Here is a 15449-nt window from a genome sequence, read left to right as displayed (position 1 = left end):
AAAAAGAAAAGAATTGTCATGAGAATCTAGCTGCTTTTTTTGCTGCAGCTGAAATCCTGTTCTGTTCATATACCCTGAAAATATTATAATTCAGAAAGCTTTGCACATAACTATGTATGAGGGAGCCCTTTTCTCCAAAAGACTGTGCTCTATGGAGAGTGAAAATGGCTTTGGCCTTCTGGCCTGCTTGTTGTCAGCTCCCATCATGATGGTGGTTCGTAGAAAGCTGGCACTCATCTTCTCTCACTGGCTCACGCTGGGAGCCCAGTGGTGTTGGGGAGCCCCTACCACAGGGCATCTCGGCTGTCATGTTTGTGGGCCCAAAACCTTGGAAGTGGGTGGGAGGCTGGGGACAGGGATAGTGGGCCGCCGACACTGACGGAGCCACTGGTAGAGCCTAAATCCCTTCCCAGGCATTCAGTTTCTCTTTCATTAATAACTACCCCTGAGGATGAGTGCTGACATTGCCCCAGTCTATGGATGAGAAAACTGAGCCCAGAGACTCTGTGTAATTTGCTCAAAGACACACAGCTACTAAATTCAGTCTGGGGTTGGAGGCTGTCAGAGGCCACACTCCTGAACTGCTCTGCTATGAGGCGCAAATTAAAAATGTTTGTGAGAACACAGTTGAGACTTTGTTTCCCAATGAACACCCCAAAGGAGGATCATTATTACTTTTAACAAGTGATACGTGATAACTGTTAGATAGGGCTGGTTGGAATTTTAATTTTGCGTTGAGATGTGTTAGGAGGTGGTAATTCGGTAGAACAAATGTGTTAATAAAGTTAGCAAATAAAGTGAATTTAAATGTTGTGAAGGAGAGTTTATTAATGGCTCTCTTACCACATAGTTTTCCAGAAGGGTTTGTGACAGGGCTCATGAAAGGTCTTGAAGATTCTAGCTCAAAGATTTGGCATAAAGAGGAATTAATTATGAAGGAATCAGATTAGGTGGGATATTCTGAGGGGAAAAAAAGAAGCCGACCAAAGGTCTGGCAGATAATTATTAAAAGTTGGAAAGGAGGAAAGGCGAGGGACCTAAAGATTATAAAGATTTAAAAACTGTCGTGCTTTGAAATCTTATGTACTTAAAAAAAAATAAATTTGAGTCAGAAGCTTAACGGGATGAGCAGAAAACAGAGCAAGTGTGTATTAAGTTCCTTAATGTCAGCTGGAGGCCAACCCCAGCAATGGAGCCCTTAACCCCTTCCCTTCTTTCCTTCCCCTCAACGTGGAGTCTTCCAGGCCTCTGTGATAGCCAATAGGAATTTTCTCTAATAAGAATCTCGGGTTTATTGCCACATTTCATTCCGTTCTACTCCAGAAGAGATTTAAAATTGTTTGTGAAGATAAGAACTAGTGCATCTCTGGGCTTTTCCCAAGTTTCTCCTCTTGGCCCACCTCACTGAACCCGTCTCCATGTTTAAAGTGTGTATTTGATGAAAAAGTCCTTCTACCGTAATAACAACCCATGCGATCGTGTCACAGCCTCCATGGTTACCTGCGAGGCGCTGTTTTCATTGCCTGAGCTACGCTCTCTCTGTCCTCTCCACCCTCCCCCTGACATTAGTGGTATTATCCCATTTTATAGTTAGAATAACTGAGGCTCAGAGAGGTGAACTCATTGTCAAGGCACAGAGCTAGTAAGCGAGAGATTTAATCTCCTGACTCCCAAATTTAGACTTTTTATTTTAAAGATTTCCTGGTACTTTAATTAAAGAATAAAGGGGTCAGCCTTATCAGCAAAACCTATTGCTGTTCCCCACTCTGCTGTCCTTGGTCTCCCATTTCCCTCTCAGTGTCGTCCTAGGTCGGAACACTTACGTAATACCCACTTGGGACCGCAGTCGGGGTCCTTGATCTTGGCTGTGTCAGAGCAGCTTCTCACCTAGAGACGCATTTGACACATCACTGGTGGTTTCGCGTGAGGTTTTAGATGCAGAGCTGCCTGACTGGGAAGGAGCCCGGGCTGTGGTCTGACTGCGGAACTCAGGCCGGGAAAGGGCCTGGCATTGTGAGCAGCAGCCATGTGAGAGGGGACACTGGAGCCTGGAGACCCACCTTCCCCAGACTGAGTGAGGCGGGCCAGCCCTGTCATTCCTGCCTGGCTGACTTTGCAAGTTCATCACAGGCAGCCCTCTTCCTTTTGTAATAAAGTCCACTTAAGTTTTGGGGTGTTTTTTAAGGTTTTTTTTATTTATTTGACAGAGATCTGCCAATTTATTTTGCAGAGAGGCAGGTAGAGAGAGAGGGGAGGAAGCAGACTCCCCGCTGAGCAGAGCGCCCAATGCGGGGCTCGATCCCAGGACCCTAGGATCATGACCTGAGCCAAAGGCAGAAGCTTTAACCCACTGAGCCATCCAGGCGCCCCCCCCCCCACTTGAGTTTTTGAAAGCCAGCCACGAGAAGGTTGAACAGTGGACTCCCGTGTTCTGGGGATACTCGTTCCCTCCAGCGCGCAGACACGTGATAAATGGTCTCATTGTACTCCTGGTGGCTGCTGCCTCTTACGTCTCGGGCCAAGGTTTTTGTGTTGCTTTGTGCTATGTTTTTACCTGACTGGCGTGATTATTTCTTTGAGAAAGGGGTTAGGGAGATTAGGGTGAGGTAAGCAACAGGCATCTCATTCACTTGTTCAGTAAATATCAAGACTGATCATCACTTTCTGGCAGACAGGAACGCGGTGAGGGCAGAAACAGCCAGAGCTCCTACCCTCATGGAGCTGCCACGTTTGGGGAAGAGAGAAGTCGACTCATATTATCTAACAAGATAAATGAGCAGCTGAGCCAAGCATCGTTAAGGAAAAGTGTGCTGGCCCATCCATGCCCGCACTTTGGGATGTGGCCTAGGCAGGAACCAGGAAAGGCTTCCCATAAGCAAGTGTCTCTGCAGCTGAGATCTGAAGTCAGGTGGCAGGTAACTGGGTGCCGTAAAAGGGCCAGAAGGTGGGCCAGAACAGAGTTCAAGGTGGCCCAGGAGGTAATGGAACCAAACTGTCCTGGCCCACTGGGCCATGTCAGAGTTTGCTTCTGCCTGGCAGGACATGGGATACCATGAAGGCCTTAGCAGGGGCTGGGCAAGATCAAACTTGCATTTGGAAAAGATCTTCCCTTCCCAGAGGACTGGGGGTTAGTTTGCACAGCCTCGATCTTTACCACTTCCCAGGGAGCTTCCAAGGGCCTGGGAAGAGCAGGGATGGAGAGACAGGGCCCTTGCCTGGCCACAGGTCAAGGGGAGCAGGCCCTGGCCTGGCCAAGCCCCCACCCACTGCACCCACACGCGTGCATGCACACACACGCACATGCGGACTCTGCAGAGAGATGCTGTCACCTGGTAATCGATGTCTGCAGCTGTGTGTGCCCAGACCTCTAGAGCGTGTCCGGGATGGGCAGCGGGGGCAGGCGAGATAGACTCTAGACAGAGGGGTCGGGCGGGCGCTGTGCTAGGTGTGGGAGAGGGCCATGTGGGGGGCAGAGGAGGCCCTGACCCTGTTTTCTAGGAGCTCAGAGGCCGAGCTCAGCCCCAGGCACAGCTGTCTGGGACCCACGGCCACCAGTGAGCAACCTGCCTGTCCTATCTGCTGGGGCGGCAGAGGGTATGACTGGGGATTTCTGATGCAGTGTTTCCCGAATGTCTTGTTCCCAAATCAGTAGGCCCATGGGGCGTTCTGAAGGGGGGAGACGAGCAGGCTTCATGTTGAAATCCGTGTGGGGCCTGCTGCTGGTGCGCACCCCGTCAGAGACTCACAGTCCTTAGTAACCTTGGGAGGCCCTCCTCCTCAGAAGCCACTGGATTTGATTGACTCATTTTTTTCCCATACTAGTGTTGCAAAGAACAGGACTTGGGAAAAGCTGCCTCAGTGCAGTTTCCAGAAGCAGCCTAATGCAGTGTAAAGAACAGGAGCTCCGAACGTAGGATCGTGAATTCACTCCGTCTTAGCTTTGATTCCGTGGGCAAGCTCTTTTAATCTTCCCGAGCCTGTTTGCTGTCTTGCACGGGGATCGGAACGTCTGTCTCAGGCTAGGCCCGCTGTCTCCCCACCCCTCCGTGCCTGGCTCTCTTCCACCTCCAGGCATTTGCGGGGAGCAGACCAGGTACCCAAGGTCCGGCTACGTGGCTGGGAGGCTGGCTCTGCGTGGGTAAAAGATTCAAGCTTTATGAATACAACACCACAACTTTATGGTATTATTACTGCCTCAAGAGGGGGAAGGCTGCCCACACAGAGGAGTTCCCGGCCAGATGCACCGTGACACCCAGCAGCGGCAGGACGAGCTGTCTCTGGCCACTGGCTGAGGGAGGTGGAAAGTTGTTCTGTGAGGACTTGAAAAGGGGAGTGTGGGAAAGCCCGTGAGAGGAGCAAGAGCTTCCTCAGTCTCTGGGACTCAGCAAACTGATCGAAGGCATGAGAACCAGCACTCCGTTTTATTTGTTGTTGGCTTTTTTTCTTTTTTTTTTTTTTACTAGAATAAGTAACATCTTTATTTCTTTACTCAGCTTTATTGAGGTATAGTTGACCACAGTATTATAAGATAGTTCATGCATACGTGGTGATGACTGATGTGTGTATCCCCTGGGAAAGGATTTCCCCATCAAGTTATGAACACAGGCATCACCTCGCATAGTGACCTTTGTTCTTTGGGTGAGAACATTTCAGTTCTGCTCTCTTAGCAGATGCCAGTGATACAGTACAGCATTGCCGACTGTGGTCACCACGTTCTACGTTAGATCCTCAGAACTTACTCCTCTGAGAGCTGGAGCTTTGTTCCCTTTCACCAACTCTCCCTCTGTCTTCCACCCCGTTCAGCCCTCAGCAGCCACGTTTCCGCTGTTGCTAGGAGTTAAATCTCACACACGCACACGTATGTGATACCACACAGTATTTATCTCTCCCTGTCTAGCTTCTTTCACTTAGCATAATGCCCCCAGCTTCATCCACATTGTCACAAATGACAGAATTTCTTTCTTTCTTGAGGCCAGACAACGTCCCACTGTATACATACGGATCACGTTTTCTCGACAGACACCGAGCTTGTTTCCCTACCTCAGCTGTTAGGAATGATGCTGCCATGAACATGGGCGTACAGAGATCTCTCCGAGATAATGATGTTGTTTCCTTTGGATCTGTACCCAGCACTGGGGTTGCCGGATCTTTTGGTAGTTCTGTTTTTAATTCCTTGAATTTTCGTACTGTTTTCCACAGCGGCTGTACCAGTTTGCATTCCCACCAAGAGGGCACAAGGTTCTCATTTCTCCACATCCTCGCCAACACTGGTTCTCTCGACTTTTTGATACTCGCTGTCCTGACAGGGGTGAGGTGACCGTTCATTGGGGTTTTGATCTGCATTTCTCTCATAACAAGTGATGTGGAGCCTCTCTGTACCTGTTGGCCATTCGGACTCTTTTTTGCCAAAGGGTTTGCATGTAGCAATCTTTAAGTATTAGGTCTCTCCAACCTCACTTACCTATCTAAACAAAGAGTTGTGTGATTTTCTTTTTCCCCCTGAGCTTAAATGAGGACGAGTCAGCCTGGCCCAAGGGGACTCATGGTGGGAAGACAAGGAAATGGGAGCTGAGGAAGAGGAGAGCAGGCGGGAGGCGGCCTGGGCTGCTGAGGAGCGGAAGGCATCAGGGACAGCGGAGGCAGCTCCTCTCCTTGGCCTAAGGGAGCGTGACTTTCTCTCCAGCTCGGAGAACGGGCTGCTTCCCAACAGGCTCAGGATGAGAAGTGGCTCTGCGGGTCTCCACAAATTGATTTCATTTCATTTCCAGCCAGAACTTCAGACCTATAATTTCACATGCTTGCCCTTTGCATAAGGAAGTTCATTTCCTAAGTTCTAGCTGAGTCGCCCGAGGCCCGCCAGCTGCTCCGCATCACCGCGCGGGGGTGGCACCGAGGCCCCAAGGGTTGGGGTCGTGCGTCGTCTTCTTGGGCCACAAGCCCAGGGTCAGAGCAGTCTTGGACCCTGTGCCGAGCCAGCCCGCGGTGGGACTGGGGGGCTGCCGGCGTCTTAGCCAGCAGACGGGCCGCCACGCTCTTTCCTCGGTAGGACTGGCCACGTCTGACTTGAGCGTTAGAACAGTGTGCCTCAGACCACGAGTCCGGGGACGTCTACTTAGAAGAAAAATCATGACCTGAAAAGGCAAACGAGAACTTGGCAGGCAGGAGTAAGCTGCCCCACGGGGCTAGGTCCTGCCCCGCATTAGCCTCCCCACGGCTGGACCAGGGGAAGGAGGGCGAAGAGGCCTCCTGGGCCCGTGCTGCTGCGTGGGAAGGGAGCCACGTCCGGCTCCTCCGGTCCCCCCGCTCCCATCGTAAGGAAATCTGAGCAGGACAGAAGGACCGCGTTAGTCACCAGAGCACTGACACGGGCATTTGCTGGCTGATTGGGACATTTAGGCTTTTACTTCTTTGTGACAGACAGCATAATAATCTGCTCTCAGCCCAGTGTGCTGAATTTCAAAGTGCTTTCACAAGAGACTCTGCTGGAAGCTACTTGGGAGGTCCCTGGTTTTTCCCATCAGCCAGTCTTAATTGTCGGGAGAACGGCTCTCTTCCCTCCTCCTTGCCAGTCATGCGCTCTGCTCTTTGGGGTAATCCAACCTCCATGTGATCAATGCATGCCTCTCAGCATCCAGCTTCGTGTTTCAGGGAAAATAATACCAGGGCTGAGCCAGCCCCAAGTGTGGGGCTACATTTTTGGCCAGAGAAGCTGCCTGGGCCTGTGAGAGCATCATAAAGGAGGCTCCTGGCTGGCTGCCTCTTAGGGAGTCCCTCGCCTCATTTCTGCTGCCCCTTCCCTCCCAGCGTCCCTCCACAGGCATTTTCCTGGGCCCGTTTGCTTCCGATCTGGGGGTTCGTTTAAGGCATGACTGACCCTGTTGCTTCCCCCCCACCCCCCAGTTTCTTGCCCAGTTAAAGCTCATGGACTATAGCCTCCTGGTGGGAATCCACGACGTGGAGAGAGCCGAACAGGAAGAGGTGGAGTGTGAAGAGAATGACGGGGAAGAGGAGGGGGAGAGCGATGGCGCCCACCCCGTCGGGACCCCGCCGGACAGTCCTGGAAATACGCTGAACAGCTCACCGCCCTTGGCTCCAGGGGAGTTTGACCCGAACATTGATGTTTATGGAATTAAATGCCATGAAAGTAAGCTGAGTTATTACCAACTCTTTTTATCTATGAAATGGTTTGGTTTTTGCATTGTTTCCTACCAGTAATGTAATCCCCCTTAAAAGTAGGCTGCCCTCCAGGACTGACTCCCCAGAGCCCCAGTCATCGATTCAGGGACGGGAGTATGTTAAGAGGAACTGTAATCTCTGGTTTTGAAACATACTGTGATAAGGCCCTTGAATTTTTTGATGTTGAGGGAATAGAGCGAGGCCACCAACTAGTTTATATACACAACACACATGTGCGCACACTTCTGTAAATGTAGGGGACGTGTAGAAGAAATGTTTGTAGATGTTTTCTTAGCTCTTACGTGGCTCTGTAAGAACGTCGGGAATCCCTCCAGCGCCGGGTACAGATGGGGTCCCTTCCGAACCTCGCTCAGCCACCCTGTAACGGCGGGTGTCTCATCACTACCCGCCCTTTCCCTTTCACAAGCGCTGCCGGCCCAGGCTGTGGGATGAGAATGTCTGGTTTGCTGCTGTCTGTCCTCTGCTGAGTGACGTCACTCCAGCCCACCCCAGCCCCGTTAAAGGGTCTGTGGCTCTCTTCTCCAGCGTGAGCGCAGTCTCAATCCTCAAAATCTGTATGATTTGGGTATTTGAAGGAGTATTACCTTCTACTTTAGCTACTTACGCATGAGAAAACCAAAATAATTTAGAGAGATGATAAATGCCAGCCTCTTATTTTCTGAGTAATAAAAATGGTTCACCATTGTTTAAACACAGCTCAGACTCACTTGGCTGATATGCCCCATGAGATTTTTTTTTATTTTGCTCACCAAAATTCTCAACACAGAAAATTAAATATAGTCAAATGTACTTCTCTTATTGTTTATAATTAAAACAGCATTATACTGGTGGAAATACGCAGGAAGACTGATTGGATATATGCCTTTATCCAGTTCTGATGCTGGACTCAATCAGAATTACAAACAGGCATGCCTCAAAGATACCCTGGGTTCTAGACCGCAATAAAGCAAGTCGAATGAATGTGCTGGTTTCCCAGTGCGTATGAAAGTTACGTCTACCCTATCCTATAGTCTATTTGTGCAATAGCACTGTGTCTGGAAAAAAAACCATACACATCTTATTTTAAAAATACTTTATTGCTAAAATATACTAGCCATCATCTGAGCTTTCAGTGAGTTTTAATCACTGATCAAACATCACAATAAAAATATAATAATGAAAAAGTTTAAAATATTGCCAGGATTACCAGAATGTGACCGAGACATGAAGTGAGCAAATGCTGTTGGAAAGCTCCGTGCAGGGTTGCAGGTAAAGGAGGCAGTCTCTGTGAAGCGCATTACAGCTGTAATGGTAGAAAAGGATTAAGGAGCAAAATTACCTCAATTGTATTTTTAAAATAGCATTTTTCTTTACACCAAGGCAATACATAATGATTAAGGAAAATGCAGATTAACAAAAAAAGGAAAATAGTCTTGCCCTTGGACCTCTACTGGTGATATTCTGGGGTTATACTATTTTTTTTTACTTTTTAAATTGAGAGAGAATTGGGGATAGGAAAAAAAAAAAGCTATTTAACAGGGATATGCAGGAGTTACATGGATTTTTTTTTTCAAATTACGATTTTTTTTTTTTTTTTTAGAACTTATTTTTGTTTTGTACTTGAGGAGAGCTGACACACCATGTTAGGTTAGTTCCAAATGTCCGGCATAGGGATGGGACCAGTCTGTCCATGACGTGGTGCTCACCACAGGGGTGGCTACTGTCTGTCCCCTCACAACACTGTTAGCCTCTCACTGCCTGTATTCCTCGTGCTGTGCCTTGGTACTCACTCTGGAACCAGAAGCCTGTATCCCGCAACCCCACTCCCCCATTTTGCCTCTCTCCCCACCCCATTAAACCCAGAGGAGGGAGTAAAAAGTAAGTTGTCATTTTCCAGAATGTGTTTGAGCTGCAGTGTTCCCGGCCTTTGTGGTCAGACCCCTCTGGTCCCCATCCCGAATTCCTCACCCTCCGGCGGTGCTCTTCTAGGCCATGTCACTGGTCCCACAATCATTGCTCTCGTCCCTTTACAGACTCGCCCAGGAAAGAGGTGTACTTTATGGCAATTATTGACATTTTGACTCATTATGATGCAAAAAAGAAAGCTGCCCACGCCGCCAAAACTGTTAAGCATGGGGTAAGTACCTCCACCGTGTTTCCCTCTCTGCTCCGGGGCCCTGCTGCTGTCTGCGGTGCAGGGAGCGGCTCTGCTCCTTGCCACCAAGCTGGCCAGAGTCCCTCGGGGGTTCTTGTTCATTTGGGGGGTCGCATTCAGAGTGTGAGACTGAGAGGCAGCAAATGCCAACAGGCTCACACCAGCTCTCCCCACACCCCGGGCAAGTCACTTAAACTCAGCGGCTCGTCCTTTTATGCACGGGATATTCACAGACACATGCATCTCTGGAATATTGTACAAATGCGTTTTTGTTGGGAAAATGCTTCAAAGATAAAAGTGAAGACAGCTAAGTGTTTTCACATGAGTCCTCAAAACTGACCTGTTGAGACTATTCTGACGCACTCTTCTGTGCTTCAGACACTTCCCGAACATGCGGGATTATCTTCCGTTTTGTACAGTGAACTGTATTTTCTCTATCTTTTGGGTGCAAGATCCAAGTTTAATAACAAATTCTTCACCTTCATTGTGCTTGTTCTAAATTATCACTATTCTGTGCATATGGTGACTTGCTGAATTCCCCGTGACGAGCCCGTGATGGCCAGTTGTGTAGCCTGCTCAGGGTCACAGCACTAGAAAGTGGTAGAAATGGGACTGCTCCCCGGAACCTAACCAGCCCCCTGCTCTCTGGTAGTCCCATCCCCCTGCCCTACCAGCAAAAACCCCCTGCCTGGTTGAACTTCACGTGTTGTGACCATCCATTATGCTCATATTATAGAGATTTGTTTTGGCTTTCCAAGCATTGCTAAAAAAGCCAGAGACCCCCAGCCCATAGCAATGAACTTGTGCCCTGGCCCGTTCACACAAGGAGAGGTGCGCCTGTAGTGTGTACAGCCAGCCGAGAGACAGGAGAACATCAGCCTCGATTAAAGGCTCTTTTTCCATATTTTAAAATCAAACAGGCTGTCCTCCCAGCAAGGGAGCCAGCCTAAAGCCATATTCTCTTTGCCAAAGAAACAGTTACATCACCAGCAACTATGTATGGTATTCCTGCAGTGTGCAAAGCAGGGCTGGAGACCTCACCCAGCCCACTGCTGGAGTCCAGGTCCTGTATCGGTACCTGGGGGCTCTCACCTGGCAGCTGGCATCCTTCAGGGTAGCGTTTGTGAAATACGTGCATGCCTTAGGCACCGTCCCCCTTCTCTGGTTCGGAGTCCAGTGCAGGAGGCTGGGGGAGGTCTGGAAAAGGCTCTGTAGTCATTCTGATGCTCACCGCTGGCTGAGAACCACGGGTCTACTGCAGAGATCAACTGGGTCAGAAGGCCTATAATCCATATTTTAGCCTTCCCAGTTGTGTAACTTTGAGAAAACACTTCGGAGCTTAAGGGCCCCAACTAATAAAGGAGTCCTAACCCCTTGCTGACGGGGTTTAGTGGAGGACACCCGAGGTGAGCAGGTGCTCTGCGTCTGAGCCCACCTCTCCCCACACGTGCTGCAGTATCACACACCCCAGGGGAAGTTGAAATCAATTGGAGCAAGCATGGCTCCATTCTAGTCTCTTCTACGAGACCCCGGCTCAGCTCCACAATACGCCACGGACTGGGCACAGGTTTGCAGGAGCAAGACCTTATTCTTAGCGAAGGAATGTCGTATCGAGCTGCTGCTGGGAACTCTTCTCTGCCTTCAAGGCCTGGGCTCCTCCGTGGAGATCCCCGTGGCCCAGGCCAGGCTGGGAAATTACAGGTTCCCCGGGGAGTACGGGTGTCTAAAAATAGCCCGTGGTGACTTCATAAAACTGGTCTTGCCCTCTGCGGCTCAGGAAACTGGCCAGTAACTACATACCTCAGGTCTGGTCGCCAGGGCTGCCTCCCGGAATGGGAACTCCCCGCTGAGCCTCCGGGAGGGGCCCCGCTTCCTTGCTGCAGGCAGGTCTCTGTGAAGGGGAACAATGGCAGCCCTGTGCCCCCGAGCTGAGGGAGCGGCCCGGCCCCTGCGGGGGGAGGTGCCATCCGCAGCCTGAGGTCTCACCTGGCTGGGGGACCAGCTGATCCAGACCCCGCTGCTGTGGCTGTCACCCCTCTTGTGAGTGCTCCGCCCCTTACCTGGGTCCTGAAAAAGAAACGTGATCCTCTGTCCTTGTCGGTTCCCTTCAGCCAAATGTTGCTGTTGGCATCATTCTCAAGGGATCTCCAATCTGCTCTACTGAAAAACAGCAATATGGTTCGTGTGGCTCCTGAGCGTAGGCCACACAGTCCACCGCGTGACAGGCACATCCCAAACATGGCTAGTTTTTTTTTTTAAGTTGCTGAAGTCAGTGTGATAACAGCATCTCTTGTTACTGACTCTTCGCCTCATTTTCACACACATTTCTAAGAACCTTGAGTATTCGGACACAATATCCAAGATGTTTTATGTTTTAGGAACAGAGGCAGAGATTGGAAAATTATTAGCTTTGTGTTTAGCTGCAATTGGAAATTGCTAGAGAGACTAAGTAGTAATTATATTGATAATCTTCTCTTTTAAAACTGCCCAGGCTGGTGCAGAGATCTCGACCGTGAACCCAGAACAGTATTCAAAGCGCTTTTTGGACTTTATTGGCCACATCTTGACGTAACCTCCCACATGGCCTTGGACGGACATGAGCACGGGAAGGACAGAGGTGGCTTCGGTGTAGGAAAAACGAAAACCAAACTCAGTGAAGCACACCTCCTCGTTTACATCTTCAGGCCAAGATGACTGATTTGGAGGCTATTCGCTTTAACAGCTACCTGATATTTCCCAGCATCGTTCTAGCTATTTCTGACACGTATGCGTGCGTGCGTATGTGTCTGCGCGCATGTATGCGTGTATCTTAAAAATTAATTAATTAATTAATTAATGAAAACCGGTCAGCTTCAGTCAGAGTGCATTTGGGCAACAACCCTCTGATTCCAGCTGTGGATGGATGGATGGGTGAGCACATGCGGGGGGAGGGGGCAAAGGCAATGCATGTCAGACCGACCATGTTGGCGTCACGCGATAAACTGTGGATCAGTTTATTTTTTGGAGTTGAAAGATGTGACAGTATTCATAATAATAATGAAGATAATAATAATGATGGTGATTAAAAGAAAAAAACTTACTGCGAATGTTACATTTCTACCACGCACGCTGACACTCCTTTATAGTTGTCCGCCAAGCCCCTGGCGCTGGCGGGGGGGGGAGCGCAAGCATCGCCAGCACGCCCGGGCTCAGGGTTCTGCCTCCACAGTGTCGGGACTCCCGGGGTCCGGGGACAAAGGCCCCTCCTCCAGCAAGAAGCTGATGCCTAGTGACTCTTGTCTGTACATTTTCACCTCAGTAAGTATGTCCAGGAAAACTGCTTACTTCTCTTTTCTTGCCTGGAGCTTCTTCACTGTTACACTCTTATGTTGCAATATAGGAATTAATGCTACAAAATAAAAATAAAGCTTACCTGAAAAGTGCATAGTTTTGGGCAATGGTATCTACATCTCCTACTGTGGGAAGGTGAGCAAAGCATTAGAACTCTGAATTTTCCTGTTAACAATGGCAAATCTGGATTCTAAGATGTTTGTTTCACCATTGATTAAACAGTGGTATTTTGTTATGAATTATCCCTTTAACTGAAACCCTCAATTTTACTGTTTACATTATTAGGAAAACAGGGATATTTTTGAATCTAAAAATTTAATGTACAGCATGTGATTTCTGAAGTTTACATGTAAAGTCATTTTACAGTGTAGGTGAAATAATGTTTGTCATATTTTGAAATGTATCCTGCAGTCATGTTTTTGGGTGAATGTTTTATTCAAAGTACACGGTAGGCAGTCTTATACAATAAAAGGAAAAGGGTTGTTTTGTTTCCTCCAGATGTACATTTATCAACCTGATTTTTTTTTTTTAATGTTTAACCCAAATCTGGTTATGTAAGTTCATTGCCCTAAACTGTGCTGGTTGTGTTTTAATCAGTTTATAAGTTTCCAATATCAATCATGTATTTACCAACTTTCTGGCATTCTTGGAAAGGCGTCAAGCTAAAATATTAGACTTGCTTAGGGTAGGTTATCAACTTATACACTGTGCTAAAGCTGTGCCTTTGAAATTCTTTGTTTAAAACACGAGATGATTTTTGTAGGCAGTTTCAGGAAAAAAAAAAAAAAAAAAGCCACCTTTCAGTGATTACTTAGAACTAAGCAAACACCCCCTGCCATACTGCCCCTTCCAGGAACTTTACTTCAGGGCTTATCAAGACTTCAGTTGTGCCCACTGCCTGTGGGTTGACTTGGGAAAACGAGGTGATAGCCAGCAGCGACGCCATTCTACAACTAGTGACTTCACCCGAGGTCTGTGAGTCACGGTGGCTGAGGTTCTCGCCCCTGTGACATGGCTGTCCAAATCTGAATTTTATGCCCTCATGTTAGCTGAGACTGGGATTTGGGCCCCCTCCCCCCTCCCCCACCATTCATTCTGGCATTGAGTCCGTTTCAGTGTTCTGAAGTCATACTGTGGTTTCTTTGCCCCAAGACTTACAAAAGTGAGACCCTGAAGTAAAGATAAGGTACACATACATTATTTGAGTAACCATTTCCTTTGTGGCCAGTCTGTGTATGCTTTTAGAAGTTTACAAAATGCTTTTTTTGCTTTTTTTTTTTTGTCTGTAACAGTCTCTGTCGTTCATTTGTCGATAAACTGTTTGGACAGAGTGAGGAAGTTTGCCTTGTATCTCCTAGTGCTAACAATACACTCCAGTCGTGAGCCAGGCTTTACAAAATAAAGCACTTTGATGACTCAAGGTGGATCCTTCGTTCCTCTCTCTCCATTGTGTTTCTCTCTACTGCAAATGAATTCTAAGTACTTGGTACTTAGCTGATCACTGAAGTAGTAAAAGTGAAATTGAATCTTTTCCCTCTCTAGAGCTTTGCCTTCAACCTGTGACTTATTTTATTAGTAAACAGAAACTTCCCCACCAAAATGGACATACTGCAAGAGGGACAGGCAGAGAAAAGAAATCTCTCCAGTGAATACGATTGTTTCATTTTTAACTTTTACCAACCATTGTTCTTGTGTCAGCATTTTTTGGAACTTTCTTGGGGTTCCGCGGATGGATGGAAGGCTTTCTGACAGCATTCTCCTGCCGCTGGTGCCAGGTTAGCAAACACAGTCCGTTTGGCTATAGCACTTGTTTTGAAAATGCCTGTTTGTTCTAATGCAACTGAGCTATGAGGAATGATTTGAGCATAATGTGCTTTTCCCCATTTACTTGTGTGCACTTTGGTCCACCAAGAACATCAGATGAACACAGCAAACTGCCCCCAGCTGAACTGTGCCACACAGGAAAACATGAGACACACCCCCCCCACCAACGTCACCAGCTCCCCCGGGTGTCGCCCCCTGTGCGCAGTCACCCTGGTCTGACTTGGGATCACTCCGTCCTCTGCCTTCCAGCAGCCCCAGAGATGCAGCCCTTCCGAGGCCCTCTACCACAGGTTCCCTGCAGGTCCTGTTCTAGATAACCTGCCACATTTATTGGGGTATTTGTATGGTTCCTGACCATTTAGCAACACTGAAAACTGTACTACTGTTTTTATTAGGTTGCTTTTTTTTTTTTTTTAAACTGTATCAGTGATGGGGGCGCCTGGGTGGCTCAGTGGGTTGAAGCCTCTGCCTTCGGCTCGGGTCATGGTCCCAGGGTCCTGGGATCGAACCCCGAGTCAGGCTCTCTGCTCGGCGGGGAGCCTGCTTCTCCCTCTCTCTCTGCCTTGCCTGCCTCTCTGCCTACTCGTGATCTCTGTCTGTGGAATAAATTTAAAAAAAAAATCTTTAAACTGTATCAGTGATGAAGTTTTGGGGTACTGTGCCCCTTTGTCCCAGTATTCCCATGAGCTCTGTGGGTTTTATCGTGCACAGAGCAATGACTGAATTTCCTGGCCTAAATTCACATTGGTCCCAGAAAATGGGTTATTGCTAATTCATAGAAGGACAAAAGCTGATAGGAAGCATTACTCCTTGATGCCAACCAACACTTTGGGAAATAAGCAACTAAGGGTTAAATGCAAAGGGACTAAGAACTGTGGACCATGAAGTGGTCATGTACGTAATGAAGCGGTGTGGAGAAGAGAAGGCCAAGTGGAAGTTGGAATTGAACCCAGGAGTTCTTAAC

At 48.4% G+C, this 15449-nt stretch overlaps 1 protein-coding gene across 1 annotated transcript in view; it reads left to right on the top strand.

Moving 5' to 3' along the window:
- Positions 1–14073, top strand: part of PIP4K2A (phosphatidylinositol-5-phosphate 4-kinase type 2 alpha) — a 171956-nt gene extending 157883 nt beyond the window's left edge. The window contains exons 8-10 of the mRNA XM_080810658.1: positions 6901–7144; positions 9210–9313; positions 11823–14073. Of these exons, the coding sequence (XP_080666784.1) occupies positions 6901–7144; positions 9210–9313; positions 11823–11903 (429 nt within the window). The 3' untranslated portion in view covers positions 11904–14073. The remainder of the gene's footprint in view (positions 1–6900; positions 7145–9209; positions 9314–11822) is intronic.
- The last annotated feature ends 1376 nt before the right edge of the window (positions 14074–15449 follow it).

The sequence above is a fragment of the Martes martes genome, assembly GCF_963455335.1.
Source record: "Martes martes genome assembly, chromosome: 8".
NCBI classification, from domain to species: domain Eukaryota; kingdom Metazoa; phylum Chordata; class Mammalia; order Carnivora; family Mustelidae; genus Martes; species Martes martes.
Note: the sequence above shows the minus strand (reverse complement) of the source record. Positions and strands in the feature narration are given on the sequence as shown.